At 41.8% G+C, this 21218-nt stretch overlaps 1 protein-coding gene across 4 annotated transcripts; it reads left to right on the top strand.

Annotated features, from left to right (window-relative positions):
• The first annotated feature begins 6464 nt into the window (after positions 1-6464).
• On the top strand, positions 6465-19079 carry LOC307210089 (uncharacterized protein). 4 transcript variants are annotated; one of them, XM_079965702.1, is made up of 6 exons: positions 6465-6845; positions 8731-8810; positions 11714-11768; positions 14029-14110; positions 14937-15146; positions 18244-19079. In XM_079965702.1, exons 4-6 carry the CDS (start codon positions 14092-14094, stop codon positions 18609-18611), a joined length of 597 nt encoding a protein of 198 aa, XP_079821828.1. In that variant the 5' UTR covers positions 6465-6845; positions 8731-8810; positions 11714-11768; positions 14029-14091; the 3' UTR covers positions 18612-19079. The 4 variants fall into 4 exon arrangements, with proteins under 4 accessions (XP_079821828.1, XP_079821827.1, XP_079821826.1 ...); XM_079965701.1 differs by lacking the exon at positions 8731-8810; XM_079965703.1 differs by lacking the exons at positions 6465-6845; positions 8731-8810 and adding an exon at positions 9860-10218.
• The last annotated feature ends 2139 nt before the right edge of the window (positions 19080-21218 follow it).

Genomic DNA, 21218 nt, shown 5'->3' with positions numbered 1-21218 from the left:
AAAAAATTGCTTTGCAGAGATAACTACCATAGAGCCATCAAAAATTTCAAAAGTAGGGGGTCTGTGGTTTGGCTTTTGAAAAATAGGGGGTCCTCAGTAATTAGTTAATTGGAAACCACTGATATAAAGCATCAGAAGGTAGTACTTTGGTCAGATGATGACTAAGCTATGTAATCTATCCATCTAGCATATAATTCAGATCCCTATAATTTATCATTTGGCTTCCAAACATTTTCTGGCAATATGGTTTCTATAGTTGTGTCAGGGATGATAACCTGTTTTCCCTCACTGAATTTTCTAGATTAATTTCCTTTCATAATTCATGTGCCTTCAGAGAAAACACAGCGTATTTTAATTTAAATACATATTGCTAAGGCAATGCTTTTACCAGTCATATAAACTGAATCCTTTAATTTTATATGGAATGGCTTTCTATATAGGGTGGGCATCAGTAAGCCGACATTAATGTGTTTGTACTGTGAATATTATGATCGTAATCTTGGGCAACTCCATAAGGAAACCTATGAAACTAGCCCTTTGTGGTTTGTATTGTTGCAGTTGCTGTGCCTTTTCATTCTCTGCTAATAACTAATCCGCACTGCTGTTACTACATATTGCCTCTTTAAATTGCTATAAGCCAACTTGGGCATCTTCTTGAAAGATGGAGGTAGAAACAAACAAACAAACAAACAAACAAACAAACAAACAAACATGTTTAGGGGGAGAGGGGAGAATCCTGAAAAGGGGTGTGCCTCCATTGCAGAACAGATGAAAAATTGAACTGAATGGGACCCACTTGGTTCAATGTTCATTTGGTTTTTGAAGTCAAAGCGAAATGAATGGATACCAGTAGGGTTCATCTTCATTACCCCAGTGGTACCCATTCACCATACATTCATGGTTCAGGAAACTGTAAGCATGGTGAGACTATCATTTCCTGGGCTTGGAAGTGTTTTGGGTGCTCCTACAGGAAATTCCTGCCATTCTGGAGAAAGAATAGTGACTGCCCATGAAGGATGGCATCACCAAAACTGGGAGATATAAATTGGTCTCTTGACAAAGAGACAGACACCAAAATCAGTACCACTGCCATCATAAGTGGTGGCAAATAGAATAGAAGAAAGAGAAGTGGAGACAAGCAATGGACATTATTAATACAGTTCAAGGGCATACTTTTGCCAGGCAAAAGCACTTCAGTTGGGTGCAGAGCAGGGCTAGTGAAGGATTTGACCTGAGAAAAACCCACAAGGACCAGACACTGAGGCTTGGATGGTGAATTTGGCCCTTCGACTTGAGGTTTCCCACCTCAAGGTTTTCCACATATGCTACTGTAGGGAAGTCAACTGATTTGGCTGTATCATTCATCATAATTTGGTCTTGGAGGTAAATATACGAATGTAGATTGTACATCTCTACAGATAATTGGATTTCAAATTTTCTGTACCATGGGTAATTTTTTTTTTTACTTCTGTGGGATGGTACAGAACGAGTTTTATATAGTAGTGACTCATCTTTTTAGCAGATTTTCCCCCCTGCTTAATTTGTTTTAAGGGCTTAATCCAAGAAACTCTGACTAAGTCGGCCCTGCCACGTCCCAAGTGTAGCAGGGATTCCTCACAGCTTTTGATGCAAACGGAGACTAGTAATTCACCTCAGAAATAGCAAGAAATTGCTATTCGTGGGTTGACACACTACGCAACGATGACCTTGGCTGGGGCTACCCAAACAAAATGGTCCCCAGCTCATGAAGTTGATGCCATTGTGGTAAACAGAGCCAGTGCCAACAGGGCAATGTTTCAGTATCCCCTGGCACAGGAAAGACAGCTAGGCAGCGGCACTTTGCTCACAAGATATATTTCGTAATGGCAGTCTGGCAACCTTTGCGTTTGACAGTCCTGTTCTGTGTGTCAAGGTGGTTTTCCACATACACTACTTCTCTCCCCCTCAGCAGTATATGTGGTCATTCAAAATGAGTTGCAATAAACCATAATTAGATAATAAGGATAGGTCTGAAACAGAGAAGCTAGATAGTTTGTAGTTCTGGCTAATGTGAGGAACTTCAGATTCTATAGACTGGTGCTGGTTTATTAAATTGGTAAAGAGTCTGTCTCTGCTGGGAAGGAAGAATTAATATAATGGCAGGGTAGAGTGACAATGTACTGGTAGGATTTTGACAATACCATGGTCCCACCACACTTTTGCCACAGTGATAACATTTGTGTATCAATTCATATCATAAAAACAGCTCGACTAGTTTTAGAAACAGTGCAAAAGGCAACAGAAAACAGGTTTTAAAATAGCAAAAATAGAGCACCTAAGGCAGAAGCCTTTTCACTCAGCTTGAAAAGGTTGTTCAAACAAATATGCAGTCGACTGTTTGTGGAAAGTATACAGCTGCTGCACAAAACAGAGGTACCACACTGAAAGCTGTGGTACTCCTCAGCACCTGTATGAAGCCACCTGGTGTGATTATTAGGAATTTGGGGGCAAAATGTCATCAGTATGCTGACGACACACAGCTGTAGCTGTGAGGACATGCGTGATCTGGTCCATTGTCTGGGCACAGTTGTGGACCACATGTGGGCCAATAAATTGAGCTGGAACCCTGGGAAGATGGAGGCACTTGGGTGGGTGCTTCACAGAGCATCCAGAGACACAGTGCTTCCTCAGCTATCCTCTGGTTACGTGGGATCTCCCAGTATATTTACCGTCCAGTTAACAGGAGGATGCATCACACTGGAAGCCAAGCCCATTCACTGGATGGAATTATTTTAATGATTTTGTCAGGGTCGATCCTAAGATCCTTGAAAATGTGTCCTAGGGTAAGGAAAAAGAAGGGACTTTTTACCACATGTGGTGGGATTGTAGTAAAATTAAAAAATTCTGGGAAATGATATACAATGAGTTGAAGAAAATGTTCCAATTAGCATTTGTAAAAAAAGCCTGAAGCATTCTTGTTAGGGATTGTAGGAAAAGACCTGCCAAGGAAACTGAAGAATATTTTCATGTATGCGACAATGGTGGCAAGAGTCTTAATAGCACAAGGATGGAAAAACGAAGAAATCCCGACCAAAGAACTGTGGCAAGAGAAATTGATGGACTATGTGGAACTGGCGAAATTGACACACAAATTGCATGAGAAGGACAACTGTGACTTTACAGAAGAATGGGAACCTTTTACAAAGTACCTAAAGAAACAACAAAATGAACTGGACTCCTTGGCAGATTTTGAATAAACATACACAAATTTATTATTGGTAACATATAGATAGATAAATTAAGGATCTTTACAATTTCATAATATGCAGAGAACAACATGTGCTGAGAAAACAGAGAGAGGAGCTGAGGGAAGTCTGGGGGGGGGTCTTTTTCTTTTTTCTTTTTTTTTGGGGGGGGAAATAGGGGGAAATGAAGATGACATGTTTTTGATAAATTGTTATGTTGAAATTTCTAATAAAAATATTTTTTTTTTAAAAAAAAAAGTGTCCCATGGGCCATAAGAGTCTTTGAATCAACCTGAGTGAGAGCAGAGAGAGAGGACCATCTTTCAACTGAGATATTCAACCTTGCAAGCCTCCCACTTGCAGGTATGGAAAGGCCCAAACTAGTCCTTCACCAAACATGGAGGCAATAGAAAAGCATTTCTGCTGTGTGCAGCTGGCGCAAAAGAAATTACCATGTCACTTCCCTTGTTGAGGCTAACCCACACAGCCCTGAGGCCACGAGTCATGTGTTCTTTCAATATATAGAGATGAGGCATGTGGCCCTCCATATTAAGATTATTGAGGGTTTTGTGTAAATGTACATAGCAGGGTGCAAAGAAGAAAATCCCCCCAAAACTGAAGGAACTACAGCAAATTGTGCATCCACGGTAAAGGTAAAGGACCCCTGGACAGTGGCGCTCATCTCGCTTTCAGGCTGAGTGAGCTGGTGTTTGTCCACAGAAAGTGGCCAGTATGACTAAACTATGGAACAACAGAAGAGACATAATGCTTCAGGCCAACATCAGAAATAAGACCAGGAGATCTGGAGGTCCAAAAACTTGGGCGAAATCTAGAAGAGGATGATTTAAGAAGGCTCCTAGCCATGGAAAACAGAGGTGGGGTATTTGTATCTGAAGAGTTCCAGCAGAGGTCAAACTAAGGGAGTCTGGAGACTGGGAGAAGCTCCAGCCCTTCTTACTATCTTATTATGAAGAAGTTCATAAACACGGAATTTGAGATGGCTATCTTTCATTTATCAGAAAATTGCTATTTTCTTTGTGGACAACTCCCTCTCCCGCATTCACATTGTGGGTATTACTTGCTGGAGCATGTTACGGTCTCTTCCAACCATTTCATAACTACCAAATAAATATACTTTTAGCAATACCCTTCCATCCAGCTTCTCTCCAATATTCAGAGTTCTCTTCTCTCCTGGCATCAGTAATGGAGATATTACATCCCCGGGGGCTACATCTGAGTGGCCTTTAAGACAGATGATGAATAAAACAACTGTGTTTGAAGCGGCAATAAATTAATTGTTCCATTTTATATGGCCAAGAGGACTAGCTAGAGAATTGCGAATGAAATGCAAGTGTGAAAGACAGTTTGGGAAGCATGTTTGAAAAAGACAGGGAGTAATGAAGAAACATAGACATCGATAACAAACAGAATATCTGGGTGGGGGGCAAGGGAGTACAGGTGATGATTTAATGAAGCGCTATGCTTAATAATAGGCAGTAGCATCTATATGTTCTGGGATTTTTATCTAAAACGTTTGATAATGGTTGCTCTGACGGTGTTCTACTGTCCAGAGATAGATAGGATCTTTTCAACTATGTGCTTTTTGTGATTTAAAATGGCTGATTGGGTGAACGTTTTAATTGATAGTACCTATGCTGAGCCACTGGTCATACTGGACTACAGTGGTACCTTGGTTCTCAAACTTAATCTGTTTCAGAAGTCCGTTCCAAAACCAAAGTGTTCCAAAACTAAGGCACACTTTCCCATAGAAAGTAATGCAAAACGGATTAATCTGTTCCAGACTTTTAAAAACAATCCCTAAAACAGCAATTTAACATGGATTTTACTATCTGAGATGACTGATCCATAAAATGAAAGCAATAAACAATCAATCAATCAGTAGCCGAACTGGGTTCCACACAGTTATAAATACAAAACAAAAAGAGCCGCATAAACAAAAAATGCAAAATAAATAGCAAACGCAGACAGACCTCAGCATAACACTCAAAACGGAAGTGTAACACTCAAAACGGAGCACGTTCGGCTTCCGAAAATAGTTCGCAAACTGGAACACTTACTTCTAGGTTTGCAATGTTTGGGCTCCAAGTTGTTTGAGTACCAAGGTGTTTGAGAACCAAGGTACCATTGTACAATGATCACTAACTAGGTTAATCTGTTTTGGTCCCACGCGTTATTATACTAGACGTGAGGATTGGAATGCTTGTCTCCATTCAAAAACCGATGTCTGGCTCCACAACAGTAACAGGAGTTAGGATGACTGGAACTGGGATGTGACAACCTGTGGAATATAAGGAAAGGGGAGTTTGCTGTATGCTGGCCCTGGAACTACATACTACTTGCAACAAGATAACATTTGTGTCCTAATCATAGAGATTCACTAAGCAATTCAGCAGGGGGAATTATGGGCACGAGCACTATTCTATCATTTTGTTCTTCATATGATTGATATTAAGCACTCTGTCCAGGTACATCTGCCTGCATTTTGAATGGAAGTGTGTCAGGCAGAGGCAGTCTTGTAAATATGCCAAATTCTTTCTCTGTCATATGCTTGTTTCATTGCCCATCTGCAATATACCTATGCATGTGGGAACATGCTTGCGCATAGATAGACACAGTGCAGATGTGCTGACTGGACACACATGGTATGTGGTAGGGGGTGGATCCTGTTTTCTCCCTCTACCCATCATACACACATTCAGGAGGAGAAAACCAAACAGCTGAAAAGTGCTTCAGCATATGTCACTCTGATATTAATAATAATAATAATAATAATAATAATAATAATAATAATAATAATTTTTTATTTATACCCTGCCCTCCCCAGCCAAGACCGGGCTCAGGGCAATCATCCTTGATAAGTTGGAAATGCAGCCCAGAAATATTCATTCAGCCAACCAATCAACAAACCTTTCCACCTTTTTCGTGTGGAGTGCATATATATATATATCTTTTACAACCTAAGGAGATGAAATGACATACAGATCCATTAAAAAGAACAATCTTGGGTGGAGTTAAAAGTTGCTACAGGAGTTTCAGTCCATCCAACTAACTGCATACAATATACTGTTGCTATAAAAACCAGAAGCTGATTTATTTTCCGGCACTGAGCAGTTGCTTAGATAGCATGTAAGATTCATTTTGTCAGCACATTGGAATATTCCTTCTGCTGTTCTCCCTATTCCACCCCCATTGGGGGCAATGGTACATTCCAGGAGTGCCAGTGTAGAGGAAGTAACATTTTAAAGTCCAGAGGGTTGGACAATGCAGAGTTTGTTTGCTGAAGGAACAAGTCTGACTTGTCTGAGACAATTATGCCTGCAAAGATAAATATGCAAGGAGAACCGCAGCTTGACCGTGAATCCTGCCCCTAGTTTGCCATGCCACGTACAATGATTTCGAAATGGTTTCTGCCACTTGTTGTGTTGTTTTAATTCTAATCAAGGTGGGGTGCATGCTCATTAAGGCACGTGACCTGACAAGTTCTCATTAACGTTTGCTTTCTTTGGGAAGAAAAGAAAAAGGGTCTCTTTTGTAGCTTTGAAAAGTATGTCTGTCTCCTTCTGCTGCTGCTGTCCCTGTTTCCAAGTTGCTTCAAGAGAGGTAAGAGATCAACATTGGGGAAAACAAACAAGGGGGGAAAACATTGGGGAAAACAAAAGCGCTGCAAATCCTGAGCTGCTCTTAACAAATCTTGTTAGCAAAAGGAAACAGGACAGCTCAGTTTGTACAGAGAAGTCAAACAGGCAGGTGCATGATGCTTAAGAGGCACATTTAATTGTCAGAAATCAAGAGGTTAGATACAGGTTAGTGGGTTGAACTAGGGCCATGTTTATGTGATTAAATCCGCAGAGGCAACATGATAGTGCAGGAAAATAAAGTTTGCAGGATCATGTGTGTAGGGGGGCTTTGCCCAGGGCGGAGGGCAGTGGTTCTAACAGCCGCTATCCCTAAGCCACACCTGTTAATGTTTGTGGGAAGGGCCAACAATTCCAGCTGGGTGAGACATGTTTGCTTCAGAGGCACACTGTACCTTGCTCACGGGCCCCAGAGCCCTGAGGAGAAAGTCTTCTGAAATGCCATTCACGCTCAAATATGTTGTAAGGTGCTCAGTGAAACTCTTCTCTGTTCAGTTTCCCACACCTTCCTGCCAAAAACATGACCTGGCATTTTATCCTTGTAGATCCTCTTTTGTACATGTTACTTGACTGCATTACAAAATTCAGAGAAGTGTGAATTTTGAAAGATGGTTGTTTTTTGGTTTCGAAAAGTGCAAATTTAGCAGGGCCACCTACTACAGTGAAATGAAATAAATTTCTGCCCCATCGCTAGTCAAGGCAGGGTCTTTGGGGCCTACAAAAGGTAACCCACTGGTTGATTTTGAAAGTGTTGTTGTTGTTTAGTCATTTAGTCATGTCTGACTCTTCGTGTCCCCATGGACCAGAGCACGCCAGGCACTCCTGTCTTCCACTGTCTCCCGCAGTTTAGTCAAACTCATGCTGGTAGCTTCGAGAACACTGTCCAACCATCTCGTCCTCTGTTGTCCCCTTCTCCTTGTCCCCTCCATCCTTCCCAGCATCAGGGTCTTTTCCAGAGAGTCTTATCTTCTCATGAGGTGGCCAAAGTCTTGGAGTCTCAGCTTCAGGATCTGTCCTTCCAGTGAGCACTCAGGGCTGATTTCCTTCAGAATGGATAGGGTGTATCTTCTTGCAATCCACGGGACTCTCAAGAGTCTCCTCCAGCACCATAATTCAAAAGCATCAATTCTTCAGCAATCAGCCTTCTTTATGGTCCAGCTCTCACTTACATTCATCACTACTGGGAAAACCATAGCTTTAACTATACGGACCTTTGTTGGCAAAGTGATGTCTCTGCTTTTTAAGATGTTTGTCATTGCTTTTCTCCCAAGATGCAGGCGTCTTTTAATTTCGTGACTGCTGTCACCATCTGCAGTGATCTTGGAGCCCAAGAAAGTAAAACCTCTCACTGCCTCCATTTCTTCCCCTTCTATTTGCCAGGAGGTGATGGGGAAGAAATGGAGGCACTGAGAGATTTTACTTTCTTCAGTGAGAGATTAGGGACTTGAACCCTCAATCTTCTGATCCAAAGTCAGATGCCTTATCCATTAGGCGACGTGGTCATCCATGATTTTGAAAGTAAGAAACCCTAAAGTCCATCTCAGTGACAGTAGATGAAGTAAATGAGCCCCCCACCCACCCCACATCAAAAAACCCAACTTGCTTAACTTTAAAGGTCTGATGGGACTTTGAGACCAGCAAAGTTATTAAATAAATGCATGAAAGAGAATGAAAACCCTGTATAACAAGCTAGACATGTATCAGATACTGTTAGGGAAGCTGAATCATGATGTCGTAATTCTGACAGCCAGGCATAAATGTAGGATCAAAAGTTTACTTATGCTTTGTGGGACAGCTTCACGCTGTGCTTATTTCAGTGCATCATTTTCGTCTTTACCTCATTGTGATAGATCTCCACACTCATGATAGTGGCGGCGCTAACAGTAGCAGCAGCTGCTGCATATTTTGGACAAGCAGGCCAAAGTAGAATGTACGTTTTTAAAAGAGAACACAATAATAATGGTAACAAGGGATCACCAATGATGTAACCGCAGCACAATCCTACAGTACAATGGGGAATTCCGAGCAGTTGTGTTTATGATTGCAGCACTTATCTGTATTGCTTATAATAAGGGACTTTGTGGTAATGGACACAATGAAGCTTTTAGAAGTCATCAGCTTCTAAAGTGTAGTCCTGGTGTGGTTGTGTGTGTGTGTGTGCAAAAGAAAGGGAGGAAGGGAGAGGGAAATAAGTTTTGTCTGGCATTTACTGAGCTCCTTGGATTTTAAAGAGAGGAAGCATAGACAGAGGAAGGGAAGGAATAGAAGATTGAAGTGATGTGGCTGAAAGCGAACAGGATTTTAAAGGAGTAAATGAAGTGTAGGAGTTGGGCAGGTACTGTCTAGAGCATTCTTCCCATACCCGATCCTTCCAGGGGCTTTGCACCCTTTTCCTTGTCAGAATGTCCAATGATCATGAATGATGGGAGTTATATTCTAGCATCATCTGAATACCAGGTTGGGGAAGGCTTGAGAAGAAGGGAAGGGAAGGGAAGGGAAGGGAAGGGAAGGAAAGGAAAGGAAAGGAAAGGAAAGGAAAGGAAAGGAAAGGAAAGGAAAGGAAAGGAAAGGAAAGGAAAGGAAAGGAAAGGGTGAGAGGGTGGATTTTGAGCGGTAGTGATGGAGAAGAATCATATATTTGATTCCAAGCAGTCAGCCATAGATTTGGCTGCAGGGCCCTTAGATGATAATTAAAAACCAAAGCAATCTGTATATTTTTTAAAAAGCTCAAGAATATGTTAAAACTTCCATCACCTAGTGATGAGATGAATATTGCAAGATAACCATCTGTCTATTTGGCTCTGCAAAAACAACTCCTCACATTCAACAAACATTTGTTGGCTAATTCTTAATATATCGGCAGAAACAAAGTTCTTCTCCCCAAAGGAGTGTAATTTTACTGGTGTTAGCAGCCCTGAGCCTGGCTCTGGCCGGGGAGGGCAGGGTATATTTTTTTTTAAAAAAAAAAAAGATTTAACTTTACAGGAGGTGAATCTAAAACTTTGCTCCTTCCATGATTCTGTCTCTGAATGATGGCATGGCATGCTACACTTGCTTAGACAGAGGTCATTGCTTTGTTCCACCCAAAATCAGATTTTTTTGGCAGGATCCTTTTTCCAACAAAGTTTCCAAAATTATAATGATTACTATTATTATTATTTCTCTATGGAAAACCAGAAAAAAAAGTGGAGCAAAACATGGAGTGCAGCAAACCTGCCGGTAATTTTCCAAAGGGAATGGGAAAGGTCTGTCAACTCACAAGCAAACCACACGCTTCCAAACTTGCAATGGCAGTGTAAGATGACAGGCCCTAAAGGTTGTGAAACACTTTGTTACAGGTGATCAGAAGTTTTGCTCCTTTCATAAGAGCTTTATTCACAGATCTTGACTCTAGTAAATATATTCACGGTTTCCACATTCACAGTTCTGCTTAACATAACATCCAGAGCCCTTGCGACTTCATCCTATTTGTCTAGAACAGTGTTGGCCAAACTTGGCCCTCCAACTGTTTGGGGACTACAACTCCCATAATCCCTAGCTAGCAGGACCAGTGATCAGGGATGATGGGAATTGTAGTCCCAAAACAGCTGGAGGGCAAAGTTTGGCCATCACTGGTCTTGAAGGACTGATATCCAAACTCTTAAGAGTGTACCAGAGCTGCATGTGAGCAGGGATTTCCTTTTCTATTTGTGAGTCCGTGAATGGATGCACACAACAAGGATTATCCAATGCCTTACTATCTCCCAACTCATAGAATAAAATCTGTACTCCCTGTTTACACAATATTCAATGAGCAAAGCAGACACCCCATTTCAGCCAATAACTTAGGGACCACGTGAGTGCTTATAAAGCCCAAGAGAAAGAACAAAAAATCAACAACTCAATCTTGCGCATCTCCTCATGTGAACATGAACTAGTACAGTAATAGTTCTATTTGCAGTAATAGGATTGTGTGTGTTTGTGTGTGTGTATTCACCACCAAGTAGATCACTGAAACCATTGGAAGGGGGGGGCACTGTTAGTGCTTCCCTGTGCCCTGTGCCCATGGCAGCCATTTTATGCTGGCACTCACGACACTTTTATCAATATATGAGTATATGCAATGCTTTTTTTCTGGGGGTACGCAAAGGTACCCATACCCCTAAACATTTTATGAATCTAAGTTTGGCCTCATTCAGGGGCAATATTTCAATATGAGTAGGAAAATGAGAGTACCCCTAAACATTTCTTTTTACAAAAAAAAAAAGCACTTAGTATGTGTATGTATACATTTGAGATTTTAAATTCCTGAGAATTCTACATTTTGGAGGTTTAACTTATGTTTTAAGTTCTGCATACAGTGGTACCTCTAGTTGCGGACACGATCCATTCCAGTGTGCCATTCGCATCCTAAAAAGTCCACAACTAGAGGGGCACTTCTGTGCAAGCGCGGAGCGCGATAGAGCGCTTCTGCGCATATGCGAAGCACGCAGAACACTTCTGCACACAAACGTGCGGCGAAACCCAGAAGTATACACTTCCAGGTTTGCCGCGTTCGCAAGCCGTAAAGACGCAACATGAACCTAATGCAACATGAGGTATGACTGTACTGTATACTTTATTGTTGAAAACTGCTTTGAGTCCAAATAGTGGAAAACAGGATTATTATTATTAGTAGTAATAAAAATAATATAGTGTGCACTGCACTCTACAAAGCACAAGAGGGCAGGTTGAAGGGCTTGCAACACATAATACAACAGAGGGGAGACAAGTGTGGAAGGGGAGGGTAGTAGAATGACTTGTGGATTCGGAAAGAGTATGCATTTATTTTGAAATATCTTGCTGTATTCACAGAGGGAACCTCTCAATGCACAGCACTCCAGACAATCTCATCAAGGCACCAAAAGTGGTAAAATTCTGAGTCGTTTTACTTGCTTTTGTTTTCCTATATTTCATAATACTTTTATGTATGTCAATTGTAATTAGAGCTTCAACTAATATACTATTGTTTCTTTCTCTTTTTGTAAAATAAGTCACTCTGCACGGGTAGACATTCTTTAAAGAAGGAAAACACCCACCACCAGCAACAGTTATGATAAGTCAACTTTGTACCAAACTTCTTTGATGCCATATCCCAGTCCTATCTGTTGCTTCTTTCATCATTCTGGGTTATTTGTGCTGGGATCCTGTAGCGAACAGGATAGAATTGGTATATTATGGTATTGGTATATTATGTAACAAGTCATATGATGATGTCACAGAGGACATGTTGTTATGTAACAAGTCATATGATGTTGCGTGGCGAGATCCCCCCTCCCACCAGTAGGAATAACGACACGTGACACAAGTATTTAGGTTAATGGGCTAAAATAGGCCACAACTTTATTGGTTACAGGTAAAGAGCGGTATTGGCTTAGGCATTGGTTCTATCTGACTATCCAGCTTCAGCCTGTTTGCTTGAAGAGCGGGAAGGGTTAACACCAGCAGGGGGAGCCCTGCTGATGCACCTCAACTAGGGACTCCCCCGAGGTCACCGCTTGGGGGCGCGCTTTAGGCCCTGACCTCCATAGGCTTCGGACAAGGCCACGCCCCCGTAGTCCTTTACCGAACTACACTTCAATATTTGGGGGAGGTGATGGCGCTCCTCCCCCCAACACATCTACATAACAATACCCCTACCTGAGGAAAGCTGAGCGGCCAAAGAGGGAGATCCCTGGCCACGCTTGCCTTAAATGACGCAAGCCACACCCCCTGAGCCAGCCGATTGACCCGAGGATTCCCCTGATCGCATGGGGGCTGGAAGTCAGCTTCCGTGCGGATGTTGGGGGCATGAGCCCGTAACACCACCACCTCCTGAAGTCGGAAGTGTCACAGAGGACATGTCAGAGGACATGTCATGCAAGTCATGTGATGATGTCACAGAGGAAAGAATGGAATAGCTGAGAGTGAGATCAAAGCAAGGAGTCTTGAAGAATCTACAGGAAGGGAATTCCAATTCGTGCTCCCAAAGTTACCCTACATTTTAGATTAGGCCCAGCACCAATCTGCACTTCAAATACACTCTAAATCTTTGGGCAGGTCAGGGGTGCTAACTTGGGTGAAATATTGAGGGGGCCCAAGTCAGTCCCACCCTGCGTAATAGATCACATGGCACAGTGCATGCACACCATTTGAATGACAATGAGGGGGTCATAAAAAAAAAAAAAAATTAACCCCTGAATGTATGGCAGCCCTACTCAAATATTTTATTGAGGGAGCTGAAGGGACACTGGCCCCTGGAAGTTGGCTCCTATTCCAGACATGCATCCATACCCCACATATTTATCTCAGCTTCATCAACCTGTAGAGGTTCTAAATATTTTAGTTGACTATATCTAGGCTCAGTTTTGGGGAAACTGAACATTTAAGAGAATCAGAAAAGGTATATACATCTTCCGTTCCACCCTATGCAGCAATAAACAATATTCCATACCAAACATTTGTCATAATTTATCTCACATAATCAAATATACAATTCATCTCATGTGCTTAAATAAAATGCTCCAAAATAAAATATGTTTAGTAAAACTAAATTCAGGAAAATACAACGCACTACACCCTACAGAAGCAGGTGAAACATACAGAGAGAGTGAAAAAAATAAACCACTTCAATATATCTTACACATTTAATTACTCTAATCATTTCCTTAAAATATGTTTTACTTTCTCTTTCTCTCTTTATGTGATACTTTTAATTTTGAAGAATAAACCACCTATAGTCAAAAATTTGGTTCCATTGTACATTGGTGCTTAATCCAAATGAGATCATTTACATTTATACTATGATTTCAGAAAGCTGGATTGGATTATTCATGTTCTTCCAAAATAATGTGGAATTAAGTGCTCCCCGCAAACACATTCAAAGAAAAAAAAAAAGGATGTTTTATTTTGTTATTTCAGAAATGAGATACTTTTCAAATGTTCTCAGAATGAATCTGGCAGTAGAGATGCATACTGTGACCATTCTTTGTGGACAAAAAATTGACCAGAGTTTCTTTCTTTCTTTCTTTCTTTCTTTCTTTCTTTCTTTCTTTCTTTCTCTCTCTCTCTCTCTCTCTCTCTCTCTCTCTCTCTTTCTCTCTTTCTCTCTTTCTCCCTCCCTCCCTCCCTCCTTTTTTCTTTTTTAAAAGTCTCTGTGACATCTGCTGGAAATACTACCAGCAAATGGATCATGTATTCCATTGCTTGGAAAGATGCAATTAGGTTCTGCAGGTTTGAAAAATAAACTCTAGTCTAAACTGTGTTGTCATGGAACCACTGGTCTGATTTTCAATTGGATAATTCAAGGTTTAATTATGGCTCCCGTGCTTATTCTGTTGAAACTGCCTTCCGGATATGATGGCTGTGATTTTTCAAAGCCGACTCCGAGGGATTTGGAGTGCCAGTTTCCATTAAAATTAATGGCAGCTGGGCACTGAACTTTCCTTAGGATGTACTTGAAAACCTCAACCTACATAGTCATCATTGCACAAGAAGAACAGTCGCACTTTGCCAGACTAATGGTTCATTCAACCCAACATCTCTGACATGGGCTAAAGAACCAGACTTCCTTGGATATAGAAAAGAAGTATATGGCACTATCAGATTGCACCTTTCTCAATTGGCCATTTCTGCTGGCCATTTAACACATTTCACGAAACAAGAATGCCCATAAACATTATTCTTGAAGCACACCACATGAAGGCTAAGCCTCACAGAAATAATTTTGGGATAATGCCACTGCCACACTGCTAAGCAAGTGGGAAGCTTTGGCAAGTAAAATGTAATAATTTCAAGGATTCCCCTCCCCTCAAGAAAAATAGGTGTGCAATTGTAAATATGTAAGAGGGAAATTCCATTTTTAAAAAATGTATACTTCAGTGCACAAGGAATGGCAACAAGATAACCTTTGTAAATTTGTTTGTACTGATCCATCTTATGTACTTAATTCTTGTTAGTTTCAGGAATCATATTCAAATATTGTTGTGGTTTCCATATTTATTTTACACCCTAACGTAACACACTAACCAGAAGTTTCTATGGGCTTCCATATTTCTAGTTCTTTTCAACAAAGAGAAACCCTTCGCCGTGAAACTGGTCAATGTGCCTGAGATTGACACACTATTTACTGACATCGCTGAGGCTTTCAACAAGCAGCAATGCCACTGCATGGCTATCCGGAAAACCATCCGGGACCTCAAAGACACCTATTGCTGTTCGCCCGCAAGCAGTCTTTCTGTATGCATAGAGAAGATACAGCAAGAGCATAGTAAGTTGGTGGGAGAAATGATGCTGAAGAATATAGTGTGTGAGAATGGAGAAGGCCAAGCCCTCCATTTTAGCATTGTGGGTTTGTTCAGTCTTTGTTCCTGGAGTTGCCCAGCAGCTCTTCATCTGGTTGGTAAGAGATGTCGGGATCCTATGTAAACCTCAATAGGAACATTACCATATGTTTTAATGATGGTACAAGATTAAGAACTGGGTTCCCAAATGCATGTCTGAGTAAAGGAACCCTGGCTGGTTAAGTCCAGCCAAAGGTGACTATGGGGTTGTGGCGCTCATCTTGCTTTCAGGCCGAGGGAACTGGCGTTTGTCCACAGATAGCTGTCTGGGTTATGTGGCCATCATGACTTAACTGATTCTGGTGCAATGGGACACCATGACGGAAACCAGAGTGCACAGAAATGCCGTTTACCTTCCCGCCACAGTGGTACCTATTTATCTACTTGCACTGGTGTGCTTTCAAACTGCTAGGTTGGCAGGAGCTGGGACAATGCAATGGAAGCTCACCCCATCGCAGGGGTTCAAACCACTGACCTTCTGATCAGCAAGCCCAAGATGCTCAGTGGTTTAGACCACAGTGCCACCTGCGTCCCAGATATCATATCTGCAAAGGCCAAATATCATAGCAACAGGCTGTTTTATGATACATTGAAGCCCTTTTCACATGTTACTCATGTGTAGAGGGCAAGCAGCCCAAGTTTTATGGAAAATGACCATAAAAACCCATGATTAAAAAAAATACTGCTGCCTTCCCCAGCATTTCTAATATTGGATAGCTTTAGCAAACACAGGAATCAAAAGTTTTGTGTCTCTTTTGTAGGAAATGTATACCTTTTTTATGAATTCAGCAGTTTTCATTTTTAACCATCTTTGGCATGTTCAGGATAATGTTTGCAGCTGGTATCCTTCTCTATGTATGCAGACTCCACACATGATTTACAATCAGAATTGGTCAAGGTTCAAAATCCTGTGGGGAGCTGCATGCATAGAGTGGGCTCTCTGTTGCAGATATTAACCTGAACAGGAGGGTGGCAAAGTTTGGGGCAGGAGGAGGAACATGACTTTGCAATCAGGGCTGAAGTAGCAAGGAACATGTAAAGAGGCTAGCATGTCACCCTCTTCTAGCACCCTGTCAAAGGATAGAATGGGAGGATTGGGGATAGAGTTATGCAAGGGGCAAAGCTATGCAATAAACCCATGAGGAGGTGGAACATAACTGCACAGATGCATATATATTCATGCCCCTGGTCCATCATAAAGAAGGACATTTATATACATTGTGGCATCAAAATATCACATCATGACATAATTCTTTTATTTCTGACACCATGTTGCATTTGGCTCAATGGTCAGGAGACTGTGGGTGTTTACCTTAAGATAAATTCTGCACCAGCCTCCCCATCAGGTTCAAGTAAAGAGAAGTTGTTGCCCTTTGAGTGGTCTGTTTGTTAGCATCACATTCCCAATGAGATGCGGGTGCCGCTGTGGTCTAAACCACCAATTGTGAGGTTGGCAGTTCGAATCCATGTGATGGGGTGAGCTCCTGTTGCTCTGACCCAGCTCCTGTCAACCTAGCAGTTCGAAAGCATACCAGCGCCAGTAAATAAATAAGTACTGCTGCAGAGGGAAGGTAAATGGTGTTTCCCTGCACTCCGTCTTCCATCGCAGTGTCCCGTTGTGCCAGAAGCTGTTTAGTCATGCTGGCCACATGACCCAGAAAGCTGTATGTGGACCAGCTCCCTTGGCCTGATAGCGAAGATGAGCACTGCACCCCATAGTCAAATTCAATTTAACCGTCCAGGGGTCCTTTACCTTTACCTTTACCTACATTCCAAATGCCATCCAAAATTAGTTTGACCATTTCTTATGCTGGAAGCCGCCCAGAGTGGCTGGGGCAACCCAGTCAGAAGGGCAGGGTACAAATAATAAAATGATGATGATGATTTGTGCTACTCTTAGGTAGCAATGTAAGGTGGAAGCGAAGATAGCAGACATGATCTCTCAGCGCAGCGGCAATTCAATCTTTAGGTAACAGTCAGCCCAATCCTAAAATTAGCATCCATGCTGTGCATGGGATTCAGCTTATTTATCCTAAAAACCATTGTAAACAGTTAAAATCATTAGCAGGAATAGAATAACACTTGTAGTTTAATGGTGAATTTTGGACACAATGAAGAGGTAAAAGATCTGACATTGTGCTAATGTTGTTGAATGTTCTGTCAGCTACCAGGCAGATATGCTGATCCTGCTGCTTAGAACTGGGGGGGGGGGTCATATGGGCAGAAATTTAGCTTTAAGGCTCCTTTTCAGGAGAAACTTGGCTGGATTAATTAATTCAGCTTCCTGCTTTTCTGCCTCTGTAAGTTATCAAGATGCTAAGGATCGTAGGCTTTATTTTTTCCTGTTGAATAACCTATTGACTGGGTTGCACATTACATGGTGATGCTGTATCCAGGAGGGCCTTATATTATTTCCCCACTCTTTAGATTTTGACTTCCTGTGTATTACCTCTTCACATGCCTTTAAATCCAATCCTTCCTATGTAATGCCAGCCTTCTAAACTCATGCCAAAAGCTCAACAATGCCCTCTTCAGAAAGAAGAGCCAAGTGTTTGTGAAACTAACAATGAGAGAGACAAGAGGGCAATGTGAAAAGAGATTAGATCAGAATTCGTTAGAGAGACTTACCCAATACCTGATAGTTTTGTGTTGAATGAATAGCAGGAAAAAGCCATGGGATTATGGGTCAAATTCACCAGAGTGGCTTCAATGAAGAGCATGCCAATGGGGTTATGCCAGGGATTTGTTTCTTACAAGAAAGTGGCATGGATAATCTTGGCTTAATATTGCCAAATGACTGTATTACAGCTCACATGCACACAGACATATATGTAGGTATACAACCGGGTCTCTGATAAGTAAAGTGGAAATAATCAGATTTCATGACATGGCAATATCTTTGACAGCTGGCCACTGTTAGAAGCTTTGCTGCTTGAAGGGTTTAGTTTTCTTGGGACTAACACAATTAGCCTTCTTTCTTGGACTTACATCAAGTTGGAGCTTAACCACTGCTTTGTCTTTCAGGTGCTTGCAATGTGCAGGTGCATATGGAGGGATACAGGTTCTGGCTGGATGCAAAGGAGGAAAAGGTCCCTGAGAAACTGGAGTGGGCTAAGCAGCAGGTGGGGGAGCTGAACCGTGCCACCAAAGGAGTCATCAGCATGGAAACAAAGCTTCAGGAAATGATCTCCTCGGTGCTTCAGAACCAGGAGCCATTGGTGGAGAGAGTGAAAGTTGCCAACTCCGAATACCTAGACCGGATACGGCTAGAAGGAAACCTGAGAGAAAATATTGAGAAAACAAGCCAGGCCAAACAGTTTTCCAAGGAGTTCAGAGAAGAAGCCAATAGTGTGCTTAGGGAAATGTCCAAATCAGCAGGGCTGACCTTGTAAAAAGAGACGAGAAGGAACCTGTTCTATTCTGGCTTCTTCACTACAAAGATGAATTCAGGCAATTGCAACAGATACTTAAGATGGAGAGAAAAAAATGCACAGAAGTTAAAAATGACCACAGGGTTTCTATGAGAGGAAGCTGATGTAACCATGTGCCAGAAAATAACCAGAGATGTGCCATAGAGTTGTTCTCCAGAACCTCCCAATAAATTAATGGCAAGAATGAAGAAGCACATCACTTCTGGTTAGGTGTCTCTTTCCACATATTTGTATCATAATTGATATGGAAATATTTAGCTCATAGCACAGTAATCCATGCAGTCTTTAAAGTCAGCCCTGAAAATTGAGATCAGTGGATAGCTAGAGTAAGGAAGCTGGAATGACTTTTTCTTTTTCTTTTAAACGGTATATTTTGTCAATGTCTTCTTATTTACTCTGACTTGCAAATAAATGCTTTTTCTTGGTTTATCTGCTCTAGAATTGTGTTAGGTATTCAAGCTCAAAGTTATACCAAATGCTTTGATGTTCTGTGTGTCAGTGATCTAAGAAAGGGATAGGCAACCACTGCTACCTGGAGAAGGCAAAATTTCCTGCGGTGTCATCTGTTGGGGTCTGCATGCTGGGGGTGCATGGGGTCAGAGTCAAAAAAGTGGGCACGGGCAGCCACCCTGTTCTTTCTCTCCCAGTGCTGGATTTACATATAAGCTAAACAAGCTATAGCTTAGGGCCCCACTCTTTTGGGGGCCCCTGAAAAATTTAAAGAAAAAAACTGGGTGTACATTTCAAAAATATAGGACAAAAAATGGCTTTAGATACCTATTAGGTCCATAAATTACCATATAGCATATATTTAAGACAAAAAACAGTGACAATTTGCTGTTGACAAAGGACAGCTGGGCATATAAAGGGCCCCATTACCTTCAGTAGCCTAGGGCCTCATCAAACCTAAATCCGGCCCTGCTCTCTCTCTTGTTGTGAAGTGGACTGCCAGGAGATGGTTGATCACTCTTCCAAGAGGTCTGAACTAGGTGCTAGCACTGGAGGTCAACATCCCCAAGAGAATTTGGTGTACACATTTGGCTCTGGCCACTATCAGCAAGACCCCATAGAACAGGATGCCCCACGTGAGCACTGAGGAGGTGAAAATCAGCTACAGAGATTAGATATAGTGTTTTCATCTCATCTGAGCTAAAACTATTCAGTTTTTAAATGAACATTTTCAGCAGTGCCGAGAACTGCTTACCCAGTTTCGCTATATTTCAGCAAATGGTCTCTCATTCTCTAGCATTGCCCCTCATTTGCCTTCTCTTTCAATAGCCCTCAAAGCACAATACTTATGTCGTTGTTTAGTCGTTTAGTCGTGTCCGACTCTTCGTGTCCCCGTGGACCAGAGCACACCAGGCACTCCTGTCTTCCACTGCCTCCCGTAGTTTGGTCAAACTCATGCTGGTTGCTTCGAGAACACTATCCAACCATCTTGTCCTCTGTCGTCCCCTTCTCCTTGTGCCCTCAATCTTTCCCAACATCAGGGTCTTTTCCAGGGAGTCTTCTCTTACCAAGGTTCATTGTTCTTACATTCCAGGTTCCTATGCAATATTTTTCTTTACAGCATTGGACTTGCCTTTCGCTTCCAGGCATATCCGCAACTGAGCGACCTTTCGGCTTTGGCCCAGCCACTTCATCAGCTCTGAATCTACTTGTACTTGTCCTCTGCTCTTCCCCAGTAGCATGTTGGACGCCTTCCGACCTGAGGGGCTCATCTTCCAGCATCATAACTTTTATATGCCTGTTGTCTTTGCCCATGGAGTTTTCTTGGCAGGGATACTGGAGTGGCTTGCCGGTTCCTACTCCAGGTGGATCACGTTTGATCAAAACTCTCCACTATGACCTGTCCAACTTGAGTGGCCCTGCATGGCATAGCTCATAGCTTCTCTGAGTTATTCAAGCCCTTTCTCCATGGCAAGGCAGTGATCTATGAAGGAGCACAATAATTATAAAGAACAAAATTAATTAACATTAGTGTTGAGGCAAAATCCCTTCCTCACTGCATCACCACCACTGCATTTGTTTTATTTTGAAATCTTTAAGATAATATTTTAGTTTTCTGTTATGTTGCTTTGACTGTATACTCTATATTTGACTTTCTTTGGATTGTTTTATTTATGTTTTATTGATTTAATATGCTGTAAACTGCTTTGAAATTTTTCTTAGAACTATAAAACGGTATAGAAATTAAATAAATAAATTTGAGAGCTGCAAATTTAGAAGGCAACTTGGCAACTTGTGGGGAAACAATGAGGCCCTTTTCCCTTTGCATTGTACACAATTTTACTACACAGTAAAATTCTTAATGGAACAGCAGAATCCTGTGCGAGTCTACTGACAGTTCAGTGGGATTTACGCCCAGGTAAGTCTGAGGCTGTAGTCATAACTGTGCCCTGATATTTTTGCCTTTGGGTGGTGGTGGTTAGGGTGGTATGGAAAGGAGAACTGATGAGGGGAGCTCTACCATGGCCATGACGGGTTGGCCTGGATGGGAGCTGGAGTTCAACAACATACAGAGGGCTCCAGGTTGGATAACCCTGGCATAGAGAATTTTCTTTTATG

Source organism: Podarcis cretensis (genome assembly GCF_951804945.1).
Source record: "Podarcis cretensis genome assembly, chromosome: 2".
NCBI lineage: Eukaryota > Metazoa > Chordata > Lepidosauria > Squamata > Lacertidae > Podarcis > Podarcis cretensis.
This window is presented reverse-complemented; position numbering and strand designations above follow the sequence as displayed.

Bases quoted from the DNA above. Each gene is read 5' to 3' on its own strand.
- LOC307210089 (XM_079965700.1), top strand. From the start codon at position 6,792: ATGTCTGTCTCCTTCTGCTGCTGCTGTCCCTGTTTCCAAGTTGCTTCA. The intron at 6,846-11,713 runs GTAAGAGATCAA...CTGTATTCACAG, and splicing joins TCCAAGTTGCTTCAAGAGAG to AGGGAACCTCTCAATGCACA. The intron at 11,769-14,936 runs GTAAAATTCTGA...CCATATTTCTAG, and splicing joins TCATCAAGGCACCAAAAGTG to TTCTTTTCAACAAAGAGAAA.